The sequence below is a fragment of the Eptatretus burgeri genome, chromosome 14 (assembly GCF_056783735.1).
Source record: "Eptatretus burgeri isolate ZD-2024b chromosome 14, Ebu_testis_v1, whole genome shotgun sequence".
NCBI classification, from domain to species: domain Eukaryota; kingdom Metazoa; phylum Chordata; class Myxini; order Myxiniformes; family Myxinidae; genus Eptatretus; species Eptatretus burgeri.
This window is the reverse complement of record NC_140974.1, coordinates 53571052-53597970: the sequence shown is the minus strand read 5'-3', so window position 1 is coordinate 53597970 and position 26919 is coordinate 53571052. Positions and strand designations below refer to the sequence as shown.

Sequence of the window (26919 nt, the reverse complement as noted above, 5' to 3'; positions counted from 1 at the left end):
GGAAGGCAGCCGTTCAGCTCTCTGTGCTGTGGCTCGGTCAATCCCCTTTGCCACACCACCAGCCTTGGAATGCCAAGTCCAGCGATGAGCCTGTGTTGCGCTGAAACCATGAAGAAGTGATAAAAACTCAGCGTCGACATCGGGAAAATGATCGATTCAAAGAATGGTGTAAAAGTCATACGCAAAGATATGGATTTTTAAGCAGTGCAAACCGCTTCAATATTTGGTATGACCTTCCTTCAGATCCGTCGGTCAAAAATGAATAAGAAGAACCTTTTTAGCCCACCGTGTGTCATTCGTTTCTCCTGGGTTCGTGTTTAGTTTTTTTGTGTTGTTGTTTATTTGCATCAGGATAGTAAGGTCACTCCGCCTGTTGAGGAGCTAACCGTCGATCCCCCATGGGCTACTTTTTAAGCGGTGCAGCCACTTCATTGCAGTCTGCACAGCTTCCTTCAGACACGGGTGTGATTTTTTTTTTTCGGGATGTTTGACAAAATAACAAGAAACAAAAAAAAAGGAGGTAGCTTCAAAAAAGGAAGTGGGGTGGGGGGGATGATCAATTGTTTTTTTTTCAGCCTTACTAAACATAATTTTGTGTGCTCTTTCTGTGTTTTTTGCCAGGTTTTTTGTTTTGTCATGGGTGCTCTTTGTTTTTATTGTCAGGTCAGGCCAGATTAGATCTGTGACTTGCTACAGGTACCATGTAAACCTGCACTAACCTGTTTCATGGTCGAGTTGTCGGTGACTAAACCGCCTCCCCCATCAGGTTTCCTGGTGAGGAAGGTGTATGGAAATGGACACCCAACAGGATTAAAAACTAAACCTGGCAAAAGGTGGAGCTTCTTGTGAGCCAACGGTCTTGCATATCTAGTGTCCAACTGTGTCTGGACATCCTCTTGCAGTTGGATTACATTTTTTAGTAGGTTGGTGGCAGGATTTGCACGTCGACCACCGTAAAAGCCTTCGCTCTGCAAAACACAAGAAAAACACAAAGAAAATTGAAAACCCACTCCATAGGAGTACCTCCTGTGCAGCTGCCCTCCGCAGGGCAGCTCACTGAATGACGCGATTGGGGAAAAGCCTTTGGCAACCCCACGCTTTAATGATAGGAGGAAAACCATGGGGTAACCTTCCTGGGTCAGGTTTCGGCAGTGCGTGTCGGGGTGGTGCTGAGGTGCCATCCACCAGACGGCGGTCTCCTTGGGTTAACCTGAGGTGGTCCATTCAGGTGAGTGCCAGGAATGTCCTATTCCTAAGAGAGGATGATCACCTGTCTCTTATCATCTGAGCTCAAGCGTTTGAACATCGGCAATGCTGCACTCACTGAGGTTCAGAGACTGGATTGTGGCGAGATCATGGCGGGTGGTTACACCTGCTATTAGTCTGGTCACTCTGGTGGTTACCATGCCCAAGCAGTTGCTCTGGCTGTGTCCAATAAGTTAACTCCAATGATAATAAAGGTAACACCGGTCAACGAGCATATGATGAGACGAAAGATTTGTCACTCCTTGGGTGTCATTTCCCTGGTCTCTGGATATGCTCCGGCAGGCGAGTGATCTCACCGTAAAGGATGCATTCTACACCATGCTCAGGTCTGTGGTTGATCAGTGCCCCAGGCAAGATACTCTTCTAGTCTTGGGGGATTTCAATGCATCGATTGGAACTGATAGGGATGGTTATGAGACATGTGTTAGTCCCCATGGTTCTGGAACTGTGAACCAGAACAGCACGAAGTTCCTTGAATTTGCAAGAAGTTGTGGACTTAGGGAGGCTGATTCATGGTTTCAGCGCCCACAGACACATTGCTGGACTTGGTATTCCAAGGCGAGTTGTGTGCCAAAGGAGATTAACCATGTGCTCATTGATGGTCATGGGAGGATGTTCCAGAACTGCAGGGTCTACTAGAGTGCTCAGTTTAACCCCAACCACAGGGTTGTGGTCGCAACTCTGAACTTGCAGCTTAAATAAGGGACAATGGTACCATCCCAGCCTAAGCTGGATTTTCACAAGCTCAAGGATGAGATGGTAGCTGAGGAGTTTGCGAACAGGCTGTTGGAGATTTGGGGGTCTGGGTGCTTTGGGGAATCCTGAAGAGTTGTGGAGTGCCTTCAAGAACATCGTCCTTGATGTTGCTGGTGGATGTCTTGGAACTCACCATAAAGCGATGAATAATTTTGTCTCTTACGGGACACAGGATAATATTTATCAGAGTCGCAGGGCCAGGCTTAGTGGCAGAGCTGAGCTGTTTAGAGAGTTAAGGCCTAAAACTGTACATGTTCTGAGGGTGGACAAGGAGGCCTTTGTGCGAAGAATCTGTGAGGAGTAAAGCATCACCCATGGTCAAGTGATTCTTGTCCTGCTTACAGGGGAATTCATGCATTGCGTTCCTCAACCCCGTCCCTCGGTGGACTGAAGTTAGAGCAGAGGGTGGTTGGCTCTTGACAGAGGAGTCCGAAATGAAGGCCCGTTGCGCCAATTACTTTGAGCGGCTATACCAAGCTGATCTACCAGCTGTTGAGTTGGATGTCACGGGTGTCACTACCCCATTGCTGACCCTCCATTCAACTGTGATCCACCTTAGTTTGTGGAAACACAGGCTGCGATGAACTGGCTGAAATGGCGTAAAGCTCCGAGTAACTGTGGCATCCATGCTGAACTTCTCAAGGCTGGTGGAAATGCTGCACTCATGTTGTTGCATGCAGTTCTGTGCTCTGCCTGGAACACAGACATCATCCCAACTGACTGGAAGAGGGGCCTTTTTGCCCCTCTCTGGAAGGGGAAGGGTGATCACCAGGACTGCAAGAACTATGGAGGGGTGACGCTGCTCACAGTCCTGGGCAACGTCTTTGCTCGGGTAATTCTTGATCGAGTTCGCCAACATTTGCTTGAGCACCATCGCTCAGAACAGTCAGGTTTTACACCAGAAGTCAATGATTGACTCTATCCTTGCCCTTTGGATCTTCACCGAACACAGATGAGTTTCGGCAGGGGCTGCTTGCAGCCGATGTTGATCTATGCATATGTTAAATTCAGTCAATTGGGATGCCCTCTCAAGGATTCTTGGTCTTCGTGGATCAGGTCAGGTATGGGAGCATGTGCCAGAGCAGCGCGTCGCTCTGTCCACTTTCCTCCGGTACTCCAGGGGTCTCCGTCTGGCCATTTCCCAAGCAGATGCCTGGCCCATCCCTATCTCCTTGAGATGCCGATCAACTTGCTTCAACCACGAAGCATGTGATTGACCCATTGGCCTCCTCCACTCATGAGGCTCCCTCGCTGATCGAATCTGGTGAGCACGATCAAGCCACATGCCCAAACAGCTGCAGGTGATGCTCACGAACTATGTAGGTAACAAATTTCATTTGAGTCTCTCTCAGAAACCACTCGTTGGACATAAAGTCTGACCAGCAATAGCCAAGGATTCTCCAAAGAGACCTGGTACCAAAGGAATTAAGTCTCTGTCTCAGATCCCTGGTCAGAGTCCAAGTCTCACATCCATAGAGCAAGACTGGAAGCACCAAAGTCGAGGATAAATGGGGCTTCTGAGGCAGCCATTCAAATGAATGGGGGGGAAAGGGAAAAACTTTCTGACTAAAGCCCCAAAAGCCCAAAATAGGAGACTGATTTCCTCCCTCTCCCATACAAGCAAATGTAAAATTGAGACACTGATTAAAGCACTTCATTCCTTTCATATTTTCATTCCACTCAAAGAGTGAACCAATGAATATTTGTCCATGTTCTCCTTTAGGGAATATATTAATTTTCCTATTATATTCACTTTATCTCTTCAAGCACGAAAGAACGGGCTGTTAGGGTGGGTTTTGTAAAATGGGGAAATGTTTTTTAGAACACAGTCGTGCCATGAAAATGAGGAAGTATTCTATGCCCTTGTCTCTCGTCATTTCCCATGTGGGGAACACACCCTGGAAAAAACCATTGTTGTGAAATCTCCCATTATGTCATCAAGTTGGTTTAAATAAGCAACTTGTGTGCCGTTCGTGTTTTATTATGAAAATGGAGCATTCAGATTCTTTCTACAACCTTGCAGATCAATCGTTTTCACAAGATGAGAGGTGAGATTTTCAACCCAATTCATTATTTATTGTTTCAAACAGAATTAAGTCACTATACAACCAATAATTATTGTATGTCTTTTTTCCAACAGGTTGTCCCCAATAAGAACATCGTTGATAACTGATGTTGAAAATGAGGTATCTGAATTACACGACGAGTGGATAAAAATGAACGACTTTCTTGAAGACATTTATTCGTTTCGAAATGAACTGAATGATATTATTATTGACTGGAAAGAAATTCTCTCACCTCCTTTGATCCCGAGCTGAAGGTGAGGAATTATCACTCTGTCTCTGTCTTCGTGTGTGTGTGTGTGTGTGTGTGTGTGTGTGTGTGTGTGTGTGTGTGTGTGTGTGTGTGTGTGTGTGTGTGTGTGTGTGTGTGTGTGTGTGTGTGTGTGTGTGTGTGTGTGTCTCTCTATGTCTTTGACTCATTATTATTTTTTTTCAGTTTAAACACCTGTCTGGATGAATCAAACACACAACTTAATCTTCTGGCGGAATCTGACATGACAATCTATCTTCTGGAGGTAAATGTTATATTTATTATTTTATTACTATCATAATATAATTATCTTTATATACCCCAATTGTTCTTCACTCTTTGTTTCAAAACAGAATATGATATCCGAGTTTCAAAATCACAAGACATCTGAAGCAGACTGCTGGGAAAGATCATCCATTTTCGCAACTGAATATTTACCCAAAGAAAAATGTTTAATATTTTCAATCTTGATTAATTATATTTGCTTTCCTTATAATTATCTGATTTTGAATTACAAGAAAAGAATAAAGGAGATGTAATGGGGAGGGGGTTAGGTGCGCTCCCCCAACGACCCACCACCCCCCTCATCCCACCCCCCTCCCCGTGGGGTGAGGGGGGTGGTTGGTCAAAGGTGGAGGCGCACAGGGGGTGGGGCTTGTGTGGGTGGGTGGAGCTTGTGTGTACAGGGTTTGTGTGGGTGTAGCAAAAAATTTTTTAATTAAATAAACATGTTGTGTGTGTGGGGAACTAATTAACTAATCACTAATTATGTGAATATGATGGATGTGGGTGGGGCTTGTGTGGATGTGGTTTTTGTGGGTAGAGCTTGTGTTGGGTGGGGTTTATGTGTGTAGAGCTTGTGTGTATGGGGATTGTGTGGCTGTGGCTTTTGTGGGTAGAGCTTGTGTGGGGTGGGGTTTATGTGTGTGGAGATTGTGTGGATGTGGCTTTTGTGGGTGGGGTTTGTGTGGGTGGGGCTTGTATGGGCGTAGTCAAAAAGGGGCGGAGTTAAAGGGGTGGAGTCATTTTTTTTTTTTCAATTTATCTTTGTCTTTTGCAATTCTTGTGAATAAAAGGAACCTAAAATCTCTTCCCCCTTTAAATCATCTACCTTATAAGCCCAAGGAACTGTATCTATAACATCAACGATTTTAAAAAGTTCATTTGTCCATCGCTTAGTATAACCTTTTTCAAAATGAGATTTCCACCTATATATTCTGACTATATCACCAACTTTGAACTTAGGCTTTCTGATATTAATCTCTTTTTCATATTCTAATTTTGTAAATGTTTCTGTTGGTTTGGTATTCGTTGAGGTGTGAATCGTATCATTATACTTATATACAATGTCCTGAATTAAAGATAACCATTGTTGAGAACCGAGTTGAGTGAATTTTTTATATAGTCTCTCTTTTAAAGTGCGATTGAATCGCTCAATAACAACCGCTTTTCCTTCATTAAAGGTGCTGTATAATATAATGTTGTTATTTTCAATAAAATTCATAAATGTTTTGTTGTAGAACTTTGTACCCTCATCAGTCCACAATTTTTGAGGTTTTCACTTACTTTTATTAAATATCTGTTGGAAGGCTAACATGAGTGTATTCTCGGTTTTGTTTTTCAAAGGGACGACCCACGCATATCTACTCCTCAAATCAATAACAGTTAAAGCATACTTGTACCCCTTATCATTATTGAGTTCAATCAAATCAGCAGAACACATATAATCAACTTCCTTTGAATAAACCTTCCTTCTATGAAACTTTGTTATTATTGGTTTATGTAATTCATCAGCTAATTGTTCTTCAGTCTTAATGACATCATTAGAGCCCATAAGTTTTTTTGAATTTCCAAGCCCAAGTTTCAATTTAGCACTGATCATCTTCTTCACGATGAACCTATCAACTTTTTCTCTCAAGGTTGGATTTTGTATCGGAGACAAATTTTACAACATTTCTCTATCGGCTTCATGTTTTTCTTCCAACGTTGTGATATTTCCATAATCAATATCGTGCCTCATGCACACTTCATCAACCCTATTGATAGGTTTGTTCCACGGTTTAGGATCATCAGCCTCATCTAATCTTTTATCCAAGTTTGCGCCTGGACCACAGAAAGAATACCCTGGTAGATGTAATTCCCCTGGTATTCCAGTAGTTGTAAATTTATTTCCTGATAAAATCTTTTCTATATCAACCCCACATTTGTGTTTTGGGATTTGACTCTTTCTTGAGCCACACACCGAACATGTACCTTTTTATAGAACCCTATTAATTTTACTTTTAACAAACTAGATATTTTTACTCTTGGTTTTCTTTTTACATTTTAGACAATTAGTAGAGTTCCCAAAATAGGGTCCCGTGACCGTTTTTCCGGGACCAAGGTTTGAAGGTTGATTTTAATCAATTTGAAGGTGCTGATTAAAATGAGCTGGGGTGAACCTCGTGAAAATGTGCGCTAACTCGGCCAGATGCGAAAATTCAAAATGGCCGCCATGCTACTTCCAGTATATCAAAAATTGCATTACATATCTTTGGTTCTACATGTCCGACTTTTATGATTTTTGGGTCAAAATATATGTTTTGAAGGTCAACGATGTCATATATTACCATTCCAGATTGTTATATTTAAGGGTTAAGTCACAAAATATGAAATATAACTTTTCGGGGGCCAAATCCAAGATTGTCGTCGAGTAACATCTGGAAAATAGTAAAAAATCAATTTTCTTCTCATAATATTATTGGCAGTGAATCTTTTCATGCAAGTAAATGTTTGTTTATATGTGGGAGTGCACAACAAATTGAGACAAGAAGAGAAGGACGCAATCATTGTCTTTATTTTCAGAACATGATGTGTACATCATATCAATTTCTCAACTTTTACACTGTTCAGGTAGGTTATACCATTCTTTTGTATGTCCCTCCTGTACTTTATCGAGAACAGTAATATGATGAAAGAATATCAACATTCCTTCATTTTGTCTGAAGAGCAACAGTGTTTCAATGGAAAAATGAAATAAAACATGAATTATCTGAATTCCCGGCAATTGACGCTTTCCCGGTAAGTATTCTTGTAATTTGCATTGACCAAAGTTTGATGTACTGTCCAAACTGTCTTTTATCTAAAACAGTCATGATAAAATAATATTAACATCTCTTATATTTTGACTGTGGCAATGTTTTTACAGTTGTAAATTAAATGAAATGAAATCTCCATTGAAACACGTACATGTAATCCTTCAGTCACTATCTGAGTCGCTGGCTCCAGAGTCACAAACTTCATCATTACTTTCAGCCTCATCATTGTGCAACAATGTCTGTTCTTGTTCAACCAAGTCATGTAAACTTTTTGGGAGTGCATCATGGGTATACCTCACTGACACACATCTACCGTCTTTCATTGTCCATCCATGGTTGGTGGGATTTGGGAGTGCATCCGGCTTGTCATAGTTGAGTTGAATGTAAACTTGGTAGTTAACTCGCGTCACATGCAGGTTGTGAGAATCTGGATCTGGTGGGATGCGGGACATGGACTTGTTTTTCATCTGACCCCACTTCTGTGCTCTGGCTTCACCTAACGTTTGACTGATTGTGTCATTATAGATGTGTCTCATCGTGAATGTGGCCATTTGCTGAAGCACCTCTTGTGTCACTGGAAGTGTTTTGCCAACATCTTTCAAAAGATTGCGTGCCTCCTGAGTTCCTGTTCCTTTTTCATAAACTGTGTTTTTCCCATGTCCATAGAAGCCAGATGTTGTATCAGATCCACTATGGATGTGTAATGGGATTAATATTTCAGCTTCATCATCAGAGCAAAGGTCTCTGCAGCTGATGATTTTGTCTTTCCGTTTGATAGCAAGGGTGCCCTCCAGTTGATGTGCAACATATGCAGAAAGAATCAATAGATCTGTGTCCTCGGCATCAATCACGACTGTCTCCATTTTTCCTGCTTTTTGGATTTGCGAATAGATGAAGAACAGCATTGTGTCCGCCTCAATGTGACTACATTCAAATTCTTCCATCCTTTCTCCGGAGATGTTCCAACAATTTTGCCTGATGGAGTACACAAAGTCAATATCTCTATGATTCTTTACAAGCTTGGTGAACTCATCCTTTAGAAACTTTTGCAGCCTTTGTTTGTTTCCCTGATTGCTGAACAGCACCTGGAAGTTCTTTGTGGCAGGAAACTTATCTGATGTTTTCATGTACACATTTCTGGACCCATCTCGATATGCTGTCGTGGATTTACGACGCTCATGCTCACTGTCTTTGATGGAATTTTCCACACCATATGCATCATTTACAAAAACAATCTGGCATCGCATGGACATGGGAAAAACACAGTTTATGAAAAAGGAACAGGAACTCAGGAGGCACGCAATCTTTTGAAAGATGTTGGCAAAACACTTCCAGTGACACAAGAGGTGCTTCAGCAAATGGCCACATTCACTATTAGACACATCTATAATGACACAATCAGTAAAACGTTAGGTGAAGCCAGAGCACAGAAATGGGGTCAGATGAAAAACAAGTCCACGTCCCGCATCCCACCAGATCCAAATTCTCACAATCTGCATGTGACGCGAGTTAACTACCAAGTTTACATTCAACTCAACTATGACAAGCCGGATGCACCCCCAAATCCCACCAACCATGGATGGACAATGAAAGACGGTAGATGTGTGTCAGTGAGGTATATCCATGATGCACTCCCAAGAAGTTTACATGACTTGGTTGAACAAGAACAGACATTGTTGCATGATGATGAGGCTGAAAGTAATGATGAAGTTTGTGACTCTGGAGCCAGTGACTCAGATAGTGACTGAAGGATTACATGTATGTGTTTCAATGGAGATTTCATTTCATTTAATTTACAACTGTAAAAACATTGTCACAGTCAAAATATAAGAGATGTTAATATTATTTTATTATGACTGTCTTAGATAAAAGACAGTTTGGACAGTACATCAAACTTTGGTCAATGCAAATTACAAGAATACTTACCGGGAAAGCATCAATTGCCGGGAATTCAGATAATTCATGTTTTATTTCATTTTTCCATTGAAACACTGTTGCTCTACAGACAAAATGAAGGAATGTTGATATTCTTTCATCATATTACTGTTCTAGATAAAGTACAGGAGGGACATACAAAAGAATGGTATAACCTACCTGAACAGTGTAAAAGTTGAGAAATTGATATTATGTACACATAATGTTCTGAAAATAAAGACAATGATTGCGTCCTTCTCTTCTTGTCTCAATTTGTTGTGCACTCCCACATATAAACAAACATTTACTTGCATGAAAAGATTCACTGCTAATAATATTATGAGAAGAAAATAGATTTTTTTTTACTATTTTCCAGATGTTACTCGACGACAGTCTTGGATTTGGCCCCCGAAAAGTTATATTTCATATTTTGTGACTTAATCCTTAAATATAACAACCTGGAATGGTAATATATGACATCCTTGACCTTCAAAACATATATTTTGACCCAAAAATCATAAAAATCGGACATGTAGAACCAAAGATATGCAATTTTTGATATACTGGAAGTAGCATGGCGGCCATTTTGAATTTTCGCATCTGGCCAAGTTAGCCCACATTTTCATGAGGTTCACCCCAGCTCATTTTAATCAGCACCCTCAAATTGACTAAAATCAACCTTCAAACCTTGGTCCAGGAAAAACGGTCACGGGACCCTATTGTGGGAACTCTACTAAATAACTCATTTATTTATGAGAAAAATTCCTACAGAGTGTGAAAACCTTTTTAGTTTCCAACATGCACATTTGAATCTTAATTTTTAAAACATAAAGAATCCTCGGAAATGTCTTCACTCTCTCCTCCATTTATTTAAGAAAAAAATGTAAAACTTTAAAGTCAATCACACCAAGGAAAACGATTTAATAGTCTTGCTGCAAGTATTTCTAATAGACTAGTCAATTCTTTGTTTTGCTCCTCGGTACATTGAGATTCATTTATTTTCTGTAATACCCCCAATCGTTTTCTAATCTCACTGGTTTCCATATTTTTATATTTATTCATTCTCTCTCTTTCCTTCCTCTCCCTCTCTTTCTCTCTCTTATCCCTTTCCTCCTTCTCTCTCTCTCTCTTCTCCCTTGCCTCCTCTCTCTTCTCCCTTGCCTCCTTCTCTCTTCTCCCTTGCCTCCTCTCTCTTCTCCTTCTCCTCCTTCTCTCTCTTTGCCTTCTCCTCCTTCTCTCTTCTCTTTCTCCTCCTTTGTCTCAGTTTCTTCAACTCCTTCCTCATCCCTTACTATCATTGAATCACTTTCACCCCATAGAATATCATACATATATTCATCAGGATTTCCTGTTATTCCTGTCTCCAAAATAAAAAAAATTACAACAGGAAACCAATAAAATTTCATCTGAATTTCTAAAAGAGCCTTGTGTTTTCTTAGCTTTAAAATTTTTTCATTATTTAACATTTTAATTAAATCCAAAGTTGTTGGTTTATTAACATCAGTATAAAGCCAATCTTTTATTGAAAATACCTCATTCTTATGTTGTAGAACATCTTTATTAAAATACCAAATACCCTTTTCTTTAAGGGATGCTTGGACATAAATGATTTTCTTGAAGCCTTCTTGCTGTCATTTATGTTTGAGAAATATATGACAGATTAATATAATAACAGGAAATACCTCCCCATCTTCCCAGAGTAAAATCATTTTGTATTTCCTTACTTATATATAATCCTGTTCTTTGTGTTTTCATGATATAAACTATGGCAAAACCATTATTGATTTTACCCTTATTAAATTATTTTATTTGTTGTTTGCTAATCGTGCTTCCACAAAACTCATTCTCGGCACCAAGTGGATAATATTCTTCCTTACAAGACTGATTTAATTGTTCAAGGTATTCTAAGTTAATTTTAAATGACCAATTATACCCTAAACCATTCATATAATATCCCCATTGTTCTATTCTCATACAAACGATACACCCTTCTTTATAAAATTTTATTTAAATTGAAACTATGAATTCTGTATGACCTGGAGATAAAATCAACACTTCTGTATCTTTGGAATACACGGCCATTTTATTTAAGGATATATATTGTGATAAATCACTTAATCTCACCAAGTCATTCGCGTCAGTTGGGCTTGGATAATTTATTAATTTAGAAGCATTTTTCATTTTAATATTTTTGGTATACTATATTTCTGTCGTTCAGCTTGTGCCTTTGTGTAATATTTTGATAAATCAATATCCAGTTCATGGGATACACCAAAGATAGAACCATCTTTACCAACATAAGTCATTCATATTAGATTAAAAATAATGTCATTAAAATTTTTATTTTTTTTTGAGTTGAAATAACACCGATAGACATAATTGACCACAACACTTCGAATTTAATTATTGGACTTGAAATGTTTGATAAACACCATTCTGTAAGAATTTTACGACTTCAACAGGTGGTGGAAGACCAAAACTATGAAAATAATATTTGTCTTGACGATTAAAAATACAAACCCAATGAGAACCGTTCCCAGTATTATCTTCTAAGTTCATAATATTCTTTGTATGTTTAGGCAAGTTTGTTAATTCATCTCTCATACAAATAACCACATTATGAATTTTTAATTTCTTACAATATTTGACAAGTTCTAAATTTGATGTTGTATTCTTTCCAAATTCTTTAAACCACTCATCAATGCTCATTTATTTATTAGAAAAATATAATCCATTACCCCTTTTAGTTAATTTTACACCTTCTTGTGAGATAGAAGAAAGCATATCTCCAACTAACAATCTCGCTTTATCAGACAAACTTTCAAGTTTTTCAACAAAATCTACAATTACACCACTTCCACTAATTTGTTTCTCCAACTCTTTGTTTTGTCTTTCCAATCATTTTTGAGCCAGGAGTTGAGCCTTCTTTCGTTGGCAGTTTTCACCGCTACTGAAATACCACCCGTCAATGCTCCAGCCGCACTTAAACCAGCAAATAAAGGAATTAGAAATGGGAGAAATCCTCCACTCGTCTCTCTTATTGAATATTTCTTCAACATTGGTTTTGACATTTTAATTTTTGAGTAAGCCAGTTTCTTTCAAGATTTTCAACTGTTCTCTTGTGAGCAAAACATCAATTCTTACTGCTCCTTTTCTCTGAATTGTATTAACGTTAATCATACATTGATTTTGAGTACAAGATGATAGTTTATGAAGATTGATTTGATTAACATATACCCCAGTTAGCACTTTACTAATCATTTATTTAGCCAAAAAATTATGTGAGGCTAATCATAACACCATTATCTTTATTAATCTGTAATTCTGTTTCCTCCAAAAGCAAACAATATGTATCAACTTCTTCACTCTCTCCTCTTTCAATGTATAGGGAAGTATCCACTCGATTAGACTTTATAGTTTCCTTTTGAGCACTCAAGTCAATTGCATAGATTGTATACAGACTTTTAAATGCTGTCATGTCCAAAATAGGTTCTTTATTTCCATTACTTTCACAAACCTTTTGGTAAGACTTGTATGCTTCAGCATAATCATTTTTTTCCCAATTAATTTCCAATCTATCTCGTGGATAAAATGTTCCATCCAGAGAAACGTGAAGTTGTTTCAACTTAGCATTATCACTCAACGCATTATTCTTATCAGTTGCAGTATCACCATCTGTTTTTTTTTTTTAAATGAGCCACAGATATCGTGGCTTTCCTTCCAGAACACCCAAATTCCACGTGTAAGAGGTTTGGTTCAGTTTAACGTGTTTGCATCTTCTTTTAAGGTGTGATACCTTGAGTGGTTTCTTTGAGTTAAGTCTTACATTCAACATCTCTTCTGTTTTAAGATTAGGAGTATATTCACTAATATACCAACTAATTTCATCAATAACAAATGTATTCTGAGCAGCAAAAGCATTAGCCACACCAAAAAGCAATCTATTTTCATTATTTGAGAAGTTTAAAGAAACACAACTTCCTTCAAGGGAAAGTTTCTATGGCAAGTTTAATAAAACTCATATTTCTGATAGAGATTATACACAAGCTAAAAAGGTTTGGGAGAAGTTTCATGTAAAGTATCTTGGAGAATATCATGATTTGTATCTTAAAACTGATGTATTGATATTGGCTGATGGGTTTGAAACTTTTAGAACAGTCTGTCATAATAAAAATTCTTATGGATTAGACGCCGTTCACTATTACACAGGCCCGGGTTTGGCTTGGAGTGCTGTGTTAAAAATGACAAAACAGAATTTGGAATTAATCAGTGATATAGATATGCTTTTAATGATAGAGAAGGCTAAAAGAGGAGGAATATCTCAAGTATGTTCCAGGAGATATGCTAAAGAAAATAACAAATATCTTCCTGATTATAATAAGAATGAGGACAACTCTTTCCTGATGTATTATGATGCTAACAATTTGTATGGGTGGGCTATGTCTCAATCTTTACCTTATGGAAAACTTAAATGGGTTAAAGAAAAACATTATGAAAAAGTTTTACAAGACATTGTTGTCTTCTTCTTCTTCTTTCGGCAAGCTCCCGTTAGGGGTCGCCACAGCGTATCAACCGTCTAATTCGTTTTGTTGTCCGCATAATGATTTGGCATAGGTTTTTACGCCGGATGCCCTTCCTGATGCAACCCTGGTCGCCTCTTACGACACACAGGGATATGGTACACCTATTCTAACCGGGGTATACACCGGGCCCAGTCCAACTGGTACTCATTTCGCCAACCTCGGAAGGATGGCAGGCTGAGTCAACCCCCTGGTGTTTTCGACTTGGTTTATATACACATATATACATATATATATATATATATATATATGTATATATATATATACATATATATATACATATATATATATATGTAGATATATATATATATGTATTAATTCAGTGTCCCAACGGGGCTTGAACTCAGGACCTTTTGCGTCCCAAGCCACTGCCCTAACCACTGTGCCAACACCAGGCTTTTTACAAGACATTGTTGTCTCCTCTCAAAAATAATTGGATGAAGCTGAAGTTGGATATTATTTTGAGGTTGATTTAAAATATCCAGAAGAACTTCATCACAAACATAAAGACCTACCTTATGCCCCTGATAAAGAAAGTCCAAGAAAAGAATGGTTAAGTGATTACCAACAGTCATTTAATATAAAAGGTAAATCTCCAGAAAAACTACTTACTACATTAAATGATAAAGAAAGTTATGTTTTGCATCAAAGGAACTTCAGACAATATTTATCTGCTGGGTTGAGAGTGAGGAAAATTCATCGGATTTTGAAATTTAAACAAAGTCATTGGTTAAAGAAGTATATTGATTGTAATACAAAAAGGAGAACAGAAGCAAAAACAGATTTTGAGAAGGACTTTTATAGATTAATGAATAATTGTGTATTTGGAAAGACTATGGAAAATATTTGGAATCGACAAAACATAAGGCTTGCTACATCTTGGAAACAGGCTTCAAAGTTAATTAATAGACCATGTTTTGAATGAGTGGAGGTGTTTTCAGAGAACTTTTGTGCTATTCATTTGAAAAAAGAGAGTATTGAAATGGATAAACCGATTTATATAAGAACATCAATTATTGACTTGTCAACGTCGTTAATGTATGACTATTAATATAATAATTTAAAATCAAATTATAAGGATAATGTGTCATTGTTATATATGGATACAGATAGTTTTATATTTGAAATTAAGACAAGTGATGTATGTATATGAGGATATGATTGATAACACTGAACAACAAAATTTTTTTACTGGAGATGTGTAAAGTGATTTAGACTAATTTGGGTACGCTGATTTCAAAAATCATAACCGTTTTGCTGTATGACGTCAGGATTTTCAGTAACAGAAATATTCCCATTGCCTAGAAGTCAGGATTTCAATGAAATTTACAAAAATTCATTTATTCATTTATTTCATCATGAATGCTTCAAAATTATAGAAATTACAGAAAAACTCCACTAGAATGTAATTAAAAATGCTTTAGGCATTTGGCTTTGCGTTTGTGCTGCTCTGTGTCAGTTTCACGATGCAGGAACCAGCAGAAATCGCCCATCATGTTCGGGTTGTGCCGCCCTTGGTAACGCGTCTCCATGAGTGAAATCTCTTGGTGGAATCGCTCGCCGTGCTCGTCCGAGACTGCTCCCAAGTTGTCAGGGAAGAAGTTCAGGTGCTGGTGTAGGAAATGGATTTTCAGGGACATCCTGGAGCCAAGTTTCCTGAAGGACTCCAGCAGCTGCTGCACTATTTCTTCATAGTTGTCCGCGCGCTCGTTCCCCAAGAAGTTGTCCGTCACAGCTTTGAAGCTCCTCCATGCTGCCAGCTCTTTGGGGTTTAGAGTTGTCGGAAAAGTTTCGTCCTTCATAATCTGTCGGATTTGCGGTCCAACAAAGACACCAGCCTTGATCTTGGCCTCCGACAAGGTGTTGCCAAACTTTTCCTTGAGGTATAAAAACCCACGCCCATTCAGATCCATTGCCCGTACAAAACTTTTCATCAAGCCGAGCTTTATGTGGAGTGGTGGAAGGAAAACCTTGGCTGGGTCGACAAGGGTGACATGCTTCACGTTGTGTCGACCAGGTACATGCTCTTTTCGCTCTTCCCAATCTTTCTTCGTCCAGTGATTCTTGTCGTCTCTGCTATCCCAGAGACAAAGGAAGCACATGTATTTCGTGTAGCCTGATTGCAGCCCTAACAACAGCGCCACCACTTTCAAGTCTCCGCAGATGTGCCAGTTGAAGTCATTGTACTTGATGGAATCAAGCAGCTGCCGCATAGTCTCATAGGTCTCTGTCATGCCGAACGCGTGAGCCAGTGGGACTGATGGTTTCTCGTTGCCATTGTGGAGCAAAACAGCCTTCAAGCTGTTCTTCCCCGAGTCGATGAAGAGGCGCCAGTCTGCAGGATCGTGATCACACCCAAGTTCTTTCAACAGACCGTTGATGTCACTGCAGAATGTCATCGTGTCTTCCATCTCAAAGAACTCAGCCATGTCTCTGTGACGTGCTCTGAACAAGGATATCTTGGTGTTAGGTTCAAGTAGATTCCACTGCTGCAGCCTTGATCCAAGCAGCTCTGCCTTCGCCTTTGACAGCGAGAGATCTCTTACAAGATCATTTAAGTCTCCCTGGTTCAGAAGGTGTGATTCTTGAGTGTCGGGTTCAAAAGGTTCATCATCACCATCCTCTTCACCACTGCTTACAGCTATGTTCTGATCAGCTGGAGGTGTTGGAACGGGGTTCTCGTCATCATGAGGCACAGGTTTACGAGCAGAGACGCAGTCAGCGTACTTGATGTGACCTTTATTCTTCTTGTTGAAGCCGGCGATGCTTGTGCAGCAGAAATAACAATCATCATGATGATTCTGCGGCTCACGCCATATCATGGGCACCGCAAATGGCATGCTCGCGCGCTTGCCCACCAACCGCTGAGTCAAGGTTGTGTGACAGCTTGTGCAGCAGATGTATGGTGCCCAGCTCTGTTCTTGGTCCCCCACCTTACACCCGAAGTAGTGAAAGTAGGCGGCCTTCATTTTCACTGCTGTAGATATACTTCGCTGTTGATCTTTTTTGGTATACCGACCACAGACATAACAGAAGTTGTCAGGATGATTGGTACAGGAACGCCTACTCATCTTTATCTGAAAGAAAGAAATATAACACAAGTTAACAACAATTGTACGAAATAGAGATGTTAAAGACATATGTAAATTTCATTGAAATCCTGACTTCTAGGCAATGGGAATATTTCTGTTCCTGAAAATCCTGACGTGATACAGCAAAACGGTTATGATTTTTGAAATCAGCGTACCCAAATTAGTCTTAATCACTTCACACATCTCCAGTAAAAAAAATTTTTTGAAATTTGTTGTTCAGTGTAATATTGATATGTATGATACAAGTAATTATACGTCAGGTGATGTGTTGTTTTCATCAAATAATAAAAAGGTTGTTGGTAAGTTTAAAGATGAATTGGGTGGGAAGGTCATGAGTGAATTTATAGGATTGAGATCAAAGTCTTATGCTTTTACATATATTGATAATAATAATATTGAAAGGTGTGGTAAGAAGCTAAAGGGAATAAAGAAAAATTTAATCATGAAAACAATAAACTTGAAACATTATTACAACTGTTTAACCTTGAAGAAGGAAGAGTACAGAAAAATGAATACAATAAGAAGTTATAAACATCAATTGTATACAGAAGAGATAAATAAGAAAGCATAAGGAGCTTTTGATGATAAAACATATATTTTAGAGAATGGAATCAATAGTCTCCCTTATGGTTATAAGTATAAGTGTAAAGATATTGGGTTGGAAATTTTAACAGGCTTCTGCCGTCTTTTTACTGATTTATAAATGATAGAACCAAGCAATAACCAAACCAAAGAGTGGAGATGTAATCAGCCTTGGTAATTAAATGGGAAACATGAAGAATGTGAGAAATATCAAATAAGTCTTATTGAAGAAATAACCGGGGGGTAAAAGTAGATAAAAGAAATAAGCAGATAAATTTAATTACAAGTGAGTTGGAGGATGTAAAGAAAAAAATTAATATCCTTGAATGGACTGAAAACTTTGATGGTTATCAATTTAACAATGGAAAAACAATTTACTACAATCTCAAAATGATATGTGGCTCAGGAAGTGGTCAAATAACAGCATTGAGAGAAGTTTATCATTTTATTTCTGCTCAAAAAAATACTTAAACCAAGAACTAAGTTCCAAAGTAATCTTTGTGAATATACTCGATGGAGATGAATGTAATACAAAAATTAATTTATTCCCTAAAGTAGTACATGGACAAATATTCATTGGTTCGCTCTTTGAGTGGAATGAAAATATGAAAGGAAAGAAGTGCTTTAATCAGTAAGTCTCAATTTAACATTTGGTTGTATGGGAGGGAAGGGGATAGGTGGGGAGAAAATCGGTCTCCTATTTTGGGCTTTTGGGGCTTGAGTCAGTCTCAATTTTACATTTGCTTGTATGGGAGGGGGAGGAAATCAGTCTCCTATTTTTGGGCTTTTGGGGCTTGAGTCAGTCTCAATTTTGCATTTGCTTGTATGGGAGGGAGAGGAAATCAGTCTCTTATTTTGGGTTTTTGGAGCTTGAGTCAGAGAGTTTTCCCTTTTTCCCCATTCATTTGAATGGCTGCATCAGAAGCCCCATTTATCCTCTACTCACCAAGGACCTGATGACTCGGACTTTCGCCCTCTCACACAGGTACCGACAGCACCACACCCCATTATCCAGTGAATCCATGACTCCCTAGGCCCGACCCAGATGTCTGTTGACTTTGGCTCACAGCCAGCAGAGACATAAATATCACTGCCAAGGTAAGTGAATCTCTCCGTGACCTCAACATCCTCACCACAAACAGGTACAGACAGGACAGCAGCATCCAAGATGTCATTGAAAGCCTGGATCTTAGTTTTGACCCAGGAAACCCATAATCCCAGTGGCTCTGACTCCTCACTCAGCACCTCGTGGGCCTCCAAAATAATATCTAGAGTCTCCGCAAATATGACTGCATCATCTGTGAAATCCAGGTCAGAGATCTTGACATTCTCAAACAATGCACTGCAGCTTGATCTCTCTGCCATCCTCCCAGAATCCAGTCCATACAAGCCTTCGTTGGGTGCCACCAAAACTGATCAATCTGATGTCTGAACTCTACTCTTGGACTGAGAGTGCTGTAAGTGTGGTGATACCATCTCCAACTTATTTCCAGTTCTTACTGGAGTTTGTCAGGGGTGTGTACTGGCCACCACACTTTTCAGCGCTTGTGTAGACTGCTTTCTGGGGATGATGCTGCATGCTGCATTGCATCGTTTGGGAATGACACGATCTCTGACCTTAATTTTGGAAATGATGCAGTCTTCTTTGCGGAGACTCTGGGTATCCTTTTAGGGGCCCTTGAGGTGGTGAATGAGGATCCCTGGTCAGAGTCCAATCTGTGAGACAGAAGTCGATAGATGTCAGATGTCGATAGATTTTGAAAGCCATCCCCGGGAATATTACCACAAACAAACTACAATTGGAGGCAGTCCGGGGTCCGTTGACGATCCTGAAAAGAGCTATCACAACAAAACTCTGAGAACAAAAAAAGTTGAACAACTTGGTCCCTGAACTGTGATCTCTTACCAAAGCAAAGGTGGATATTTGAGTCCTGAGAGGACTTCTTTAACACCTGAAACCTGCAAATTGAGATAGCAACCAACGAGATGCACACACACACACACACACACACACACACACACACACACACACACACACACACACACACACACACACACACACACACACACACACACACACACACACACACACACACACACACACACACACACACACACACACACTTCGCATTTTAATAATAGATGTGCATGTCTTTAATGAATAATTTATGAACAGCTATGTACCCAATAATTTATATGGTTGTAAATACATCCTTGTATACATCATGATGTCGCAATGGAAGTTTAATTGAAACACTTCCACATCATACAGCCAATACCTGCAAAAACAGTGTTTCCCACCCATCACCCTTACCCATACCATCTTTATGCTTCTGGTGGCGGCACACAGGAAGCTTGAGCGTCGGCTGAAGTCCACAGAGGAGAAGCATGCTGCTGCACTACTGAAGTTGGATGTGGAGCGCTTGGCATTGAGGCGAAGAGTCGATGAGCAAGGTGGTCAATTACAGAGGCTGCAGCACCAGGCAGTTGCTGCAGAACTCAGTACCAAGCTCCTCCAGGAGCAGCAGGCCGAACTCCTACAGGCTGTCGGAGAGCTCATGTTCTCTTTGCAAACCTCCAGGGATGTTTCTCCCGGTATGTCTATCTCAACAAGTCGATCTGAATGATCATTGAATTGGGTACTCTCTAAGCTCAAGGAATATGTCAGATCTCTTTATGTTTGATGGTTTATTCTTGTGATGCATTTCCTGTTTTTATTTTCTATAAGCGATTCGTGATAGTGTGTCTGTATCTCTCTCTGTATCTCTCTCTCTCTCTCTCTCTCTCTCTCTCTCTCTCTCTCTCTCTCTCTCTCTCTCTCTCTCTCTCTCTCTCTCTCTCTCTCTCTCTCTCTCTCTCTCTCTTTCTCTCTTCTCTTTCTCTTTCTCTTTCTCTTTCTCTTTCTCTTTCTCTTTCTCTTTTTCTCTCTCTCTTTCTCTCTCTCTCTCTCTCTCTCTCTCTCTCTCTCTCTCTCTCTCTCTCTCTCTCTCTCTCTCTCTCTCTCTTTCTCTTTCTCTTTCTCTTTCTCTTTCTCTTTCTCTTTCTCTTTCTCTTTCTCTTTCTCTTTCTCTTTCTCTTTCTCTTTCTCTCTTTCTCTCTTTCTCTCTTTCTCTCTTTCTCTCTTTCTCTCTTTCTCTCTTTCTCTCTTTCTCTCTTTCTCTCTTTCTCTCTCTCCATGTCTGTTTCCATCTTTGTCTCCTTTATGCGGTACAGTTCCCAGCTGATTATCCAAATATCATTGAATCGGGAAGTGAATAACTTGAAGGAATTCCTTAGATATGTCCCTCTCATGTGCTCTCTTGTTCTTTTCTTCTTTTCTAGTTGTTTACAATCTTTCCCCTTCTTATAATTCTCTCTCTCTCTCTCTCTCTCTCTCTCTCTCTCTCTCTCTCTCTCTCTCTCTCTCTCTCTCTCTCTCTCTCTCTCTCTCTCTCTCTCTCTCTCTCTCTCTCTCTCTCTCTCTCTCTCTCTCTCTCTCTCTCTCTCTCTCTCTCTCTCTCTCTCTCTCTCTCTCTCTCTCTCTCTCTCTCTCTCTCTCACCAATCAGACAATTTCCAGGTACAAATTGAGGATGTTCAGTTCATGATTGACACTTGAGTTTGAGCTTGGATATTATTAGTCCATTACTGGTTTCACCGGACAGGACCATAGGTTTGCTGTCTGTCCGTCTGTCCGTCTGTCCATCCGTCCCACCTGTGGTTTTCCAGACTTTTTCCCCCCATATCCTTTCACATATTGAACTTAAATTTCGGACATGGCTTTATTATAATAAGTTACAGAACAAGTTCAAGTTTCAGATCGCTTCGTCAATTTTTTTTTTAAAGGTATGTCCTTTTTAGACAAAAAATATCATGTATTACATGTATTACAAATAAAAGCAATTCTCGTTCTTGTTTTCGTGGATTTACATTTGAGAAATAAGGACTCAGTCACATTCAAGACTGTGTAGCATAAACAAGAAATCAATCAATTAATTTCAAAATCAACCAGGATCTTCATGAAGACCTTTCGAAATTTTTAAGATGAGTAAAGAAATAGGTCTGCTTAATCCCATGTCAAAACTGAGAGCAATATCCATCCAATGTCCTTTCCTGATAAATTATTTTGTGCAGAAGTAGTCTTACACCAACGAATACAATGGGTAGTTGCTCATTGCCTTTACAGTGATGATTAGAACAAGAAGTCAGAATCTGACCGGAATAAAGGTTTACATTGACATACTATTTTTTAACGACAGCACGGCGTTTTAAATGTCTACAGTTAAGCTCGAGTAGATGTGGAAACCAGCTGTACATCCCCTTTGAAAGGATGGTGCAGTTTCAGACTTGAACACCGTGTGGGATAAAGTCTTCTATGAACCCTCGAGTTAGCTCGCCTGTTCGAAGAACAGATAGCTATAGCGATACCCCCTGCGTGAGCGTGAGCGTGAAAATGTTAAAGTTTTTGGTGCAAGTTATTTCCTTTCTAATGTTTTTTTCTTCCACACTATTTTTTACTGATTACAATATACAAATACATATATTGCTTTAAAATTATTTGGATCAGACTTCACTGCAATGCTTTATAAAAAATATTATTAGACTAGTCTTTTAAAAACGAAAAACGATAAATGTATAAACAGGCGAGCATTGGGTGGCTTTGACACCAACTCTCAGGTTTTTGATATTGTTTTGAATTGAACACATCACAGGTGCCTGTGCGATTGCCTTTTATGACCGACTAACGGATGGCCTCAAAGTAAGCCATGTTTGGTGTTAATTAAATGTTTTAAAACAATGATTGGTGATGCTTTCACAGTGTCTGGTATGCAGGCGAGTCAGCAGGAACAGAAGCAGGTATTCTGGGACTGTGCAGATGTGTACCGCTCCGGACAAACCTCCAGTGGCGTGTATACCATCCATTTATCAAACGGAAGTGATGCGACCAAGGTTTGTTTTACTTCCTCCATGACAATCGATAGAAATCGGGTTTGCTTCAAATCAAGTTTATGCAAAATGCAACATTCCGAATTGATTGCACAACACATCGGCAATCAAAAAGACTCTGTGTTCGAGAGTAACTAAAAGCTATCACAATGACCACGAAGGACAGAGGTCAAAAACTCACCACATTTCAGGCCTTGGTCAAAGCGCATTTGGGTGAATGAACTCCTGTAATCAGGAAACACCATCAACTGGAAGTCAGTGACTTGGTAGTCACAACCAAGAAAATTGCCATTCCATCTCAACCATTAAAAAATTCTGTCGTAAGCAGTAAGTCTGTCACAAAATCTGTGATTCAAATCGTCTTTTAAACATAATTTTCAGCATTTAGGCAAAAGAGTGGCAATACCATAATGGATAATCATCATTGTTCTGTTACTGAATGCAAAGTGGACTCACGGAAACATGGGAAATACAAGAAATATCTCTGGATGAGAGAAACAGTGTTCGTACCATTTCCTGTTTATAATATTGCTAGCAATGGCAGTGGTTATCACGCACACACGCACACACGCACACACAATTAATTGTACAGTATTTGCTGTTCCTAAAATATAATATAATTTAAAGGATTGCTGTAAATGATGTTAATTTCACAACATCCTATATTCAACTTCATTTAAATTGTAAACCTCAAACTGTAGTTCCCTTACCTTAAGTAAGAACTTTAACTTGTGAGCAATTTAATGGTTTCCCGACTGCACAGATCATCAGCTGGGCACCGTTCTTCCTCGAGGTTTCGATCCTTTCAACCCAGAACCTCTCCAAATGACAGATCCACAACCTCGGTCACAGATCCACCTCAGTAGATTACCGACATCAGTTGCGTCCAGGCAGTCAGTCAACCCATCAATGCAACATCACGAATCAAACTTTACTCGCTCGAGAATTTAATGTATTATCACATACCTACAACCCACAACTCCCATTATGATAAAACACACACACACACACACACACACACACACACACACACACACACACACATGCACACACGTTTATCCTTTCACCAATGGATGCAAAAAGCTTGCGGTCCCAGAACCAAACAAAAGATATGTATTTATAATGGTGATCAAGGTTTTCCAATGCATTTGTTGTGCAGAGGAACCCTCCTTTATCTCAGGTACATTTCCAAGTATTCTCAGCTTCTTTAAAAGCTTGGCGAGTGGTTCCATGCTTCAATCCTTATCTGGCACATTTAATACGTTCCAGCCATCCTGATGGACTTTGTAACCGGGGGTTTCTGTGCATGTGTGCCGAGCAATCTGGGGTGGATTACATCATTTTGAAGGTCGCATATTGGGGATGTTTAACAGTTTCAGGACATTATCCTTCACACATGACTTTCTATCTTGAGTTGTACAGCCTGTGGTGCACAACTATGACATCTGCCATTCGGCTTCTTAAAGTGACTAGACAGGCATCCAGCGCAGCAGCTGAGAAAACGGAGGAATTACCTGCGATTCATAGATCCCATGTGTTCAAAATCTACCAAAGGAATACCTGCACATGGTCATGTGGCTGCTGAAACAAAAACAATTCCACATATTGATAACAAACACAAGAGGTATTGATAACCACAATTAAGCGATCTTCTTGAGGTTTATGAAAAAGATGACTGGTATCCTGCAAGGAAGGGTCAGTGAGATTTATATTCCATTCACAAAGCTGTAAATTAGAATTGAAGTGTTTCCTTTTCAAGTACAAATGAGACCAAATCAGTGGGATGATGGTAATGGCTGCAGAGGAAGAGTGGGATACCAAGATGGGGCTGGTGTGTTCGTTTAAAGGGAAGTCGAAGGAATGTGCAGAGGGTTGAATGGGCAGAGATGAGGCCGTTGGGGAAGAGGAAGGATTTTATGTCAAAATGCGATTATGTATTCCAGAAGCTGACATTCCATTGGGAAGATAAAGTGTTTTGAAATTTGTAAAATTCACCAGGGTTGCCTGGGACAGTCAAGATATCCATGGAGCACTACATCACAAATGTTGGCCTGAATCTGTGCAAGTGTTGTTTTTGCGGTAGCCCGACGTTCCTTTGTGGTCTTCAGCACCCTGCATCATCAATCTTGACTCCTTTGATGGGAACGTGCCATTCTCCCATAATAATGTTCAAATGTGAAACACTGATCGCCAGCACTGCCCAATCAGATCAACACGTTTCCATCTCTTCAATTTGAACCCTTTGGTGTAATACTTGAGACCCTTTTCATGTGACTTTAGCGATAGTTTCTCACTTTCTTGCAAGAAGCTTCCTAAAGCTTTCTCTGATATTTTACATCTTCAAAGTCTTTGGGGGTCCCCATTGTCGGACCATAAGTACTCCTTTTCAAGGTGTGCAGATCTTGGTGGGAATCTCAAATCTATAAATTCTACCCCTCTGATCCCATTACACCCTCCTCTGGAATCAGGAGGACCCTTTTCTCAAGCGAGCGTTCACATCAAAGAAATGTTAACCTGGCTTGCTTGTTGCACACCTGTCTGGTATTGTTTAAATGACAGTAGTTTTAGGTTTTATCACCCTACCCGTATAAAAGCCCATCAAAAATGACGTGTTGGAGAAATCGCAATGAAATATTTAAGGAAACCTGAAGATATGATGTTTCGTAGCAAGAAGCGTTATTTTAAAAGACGACGTACAAAAGTTACCCTACTTTCTTTATCTTCTCGGCCGTTTCATTTCCATGGTACAGCCTAATGAGCGTGCCAAAGTCTGAAGCCTCGGCCTAGCGTCAGGTGTGCCTTTATCTTCTTTATTTATTCGACATCCTACGGATGTAAATGAACATTAGTTTTACTCTACGAGTGTTACACATCACGTGCAGCGAAATTCACCTCCCTGCACCTTTTGTATTTATTGTTATTCTCTTTAAAACAACACTTCTGTACACCGCCCTTGAGGCTCAGTTTACAATCACCGTCTACAATTCCAATAGAAGAGATGTAATTACTCTTTCATGGAAAATGTTTTTCGAGTTATTTTAACCCCCAAAAATAGACCGTAGATAAACATACAGTCGAGTAAAATGATTGGCTTTTAAAACCCTTCTTAAATCGTCCTTTTGAAGGGGGACAGACAAATACACAGCGTTTCATATCAGTAGATTATTATGTCAAATCATAAAAAAACAACCTTTCCTGTTTTTAATCAACCTTGATCCTTTAACCTAACCTTAATATTTTACATCACAACATGCTCTATGAGTCTATGGAAAGACTTGTGATGCCATTGCATGGTATATGTGTCACATAAGTTTACTGGTGGTATTTTTTTATATTTTATTTTCATTATTTCGTATTAACATAATTAAAAATATATGTATTTACATTAATTCAAAGCTCATGGCGGATTTGTACATAGATTGCATGCATGAGAAAGACATTAGCAGATGTTGATGTAATTTTGCATGAACTACATGTGCACGAGTAGACGATGGAAAACATTTCCGGTATACAGGATTTGAACCTGGGTCGTTCACGTCATGAGCCATGGGTTCAGACAGAACACTCAGGGTTTTTACCGCAAGATTCATCGGGAACAGGGAGATTCTTTCGAGTCTGTGAAAACATTCAGAGTTCACTACAAAGTGTGGAGTAGCAAAACATGTAGACAAGACCAGAAAGGGAAGAGATTTCTTCCCTGAAGGTTGTTCGTGAGCCAACTGAGTTTTTTTTTTGCCAAGAATCCACTAACGACGCGGTAATCCTCCTGAGACCAGCTCAAGTTCCTGAAGTTCAGAATCCAAATCCGTAACGCTCTTGCCTTCAGCTACATTTGAACCTACAACCTATGAACTCTGGTATGCCAGTCCACTGAAGCCACCGCACGTACTCAAAGATAAGCTTTGGGAAGGGGAGTGTCGGGTAGTGGTTTGATGGACTGCAAGCTTAAAACTGCATTCATAATGTAACAAAGGAAGCATTCTAAAAATCTCAGTTTGTTCTTCACTACTTAACCACACATCACGTGGACAAGTTGCAGCCAGCTGCACATGTTTATCATGTGTCCTGTCCACGAGCAAAGCTGGCACAGGTTGAGCAAAACAGTTGCTGTGGGTAGCACAAAATGTTCCAAAGAATTTCCGTTGTGATATGTCACAGCATCACGTGCTCTGAATGATACTTGAGGCCCACCTCTCCACATACGAGGGACAAATGATGCTTGAGGCCAACCTCTCCATTTAAGAGGTCAAATGATACTTCAGGTTAACCATTCCAATTTTGAGGTACGAGTGATACTTGAGGCCAACCTTTTTGTTGACGAGGTACAAATGATAGTTGAGGCCTATCTTTTTCGAAATGGGGTACGATTAATCATATAACCATTGGTTGGTATTTGTAACTTCATATTTTATGA

At 39.6% G+C, this 26919-nt stretch overlaps 1 protein-coding gene and 1 long non-coding RNA gene across 3 annotated transcripts in view; both read left to right on the top strand.

Annotated features, from left to right (window-relative positions):
- LOC147013224 (angiopoietin-2-like) overlaps positions 1-26919 on the top strand; it is a 103568-nt gene that overhangs the window by 63278 nt on the left and 13371 nt on the right. For both annotated transcript variants that reach the window (XM_085854877.1, XM_085854878.1), the window contains exons 4-5: positions 19931-20175; positions 22378-22508. In XM_085854877.1, coding sequence (XP_085711003.1) covers positions 19931-20175; positions 22378-22508 — 376 coding nt within the window. The remainder of the gene's footprint in view (positions 1-19930; positions 20176-22377; positions 22509-26919) is intronic.
- On the top strand, positions 592-5018 carry LOC147013225 (uncharacterized). The gene is made up of 3 exons (XR_015051234.1): positions 592-4342; positions 4522-4600; positions 4689-5018. It is a non-coding gene; the product is annotated as an uncharacterized LOC147013225 (long non-coding RNA).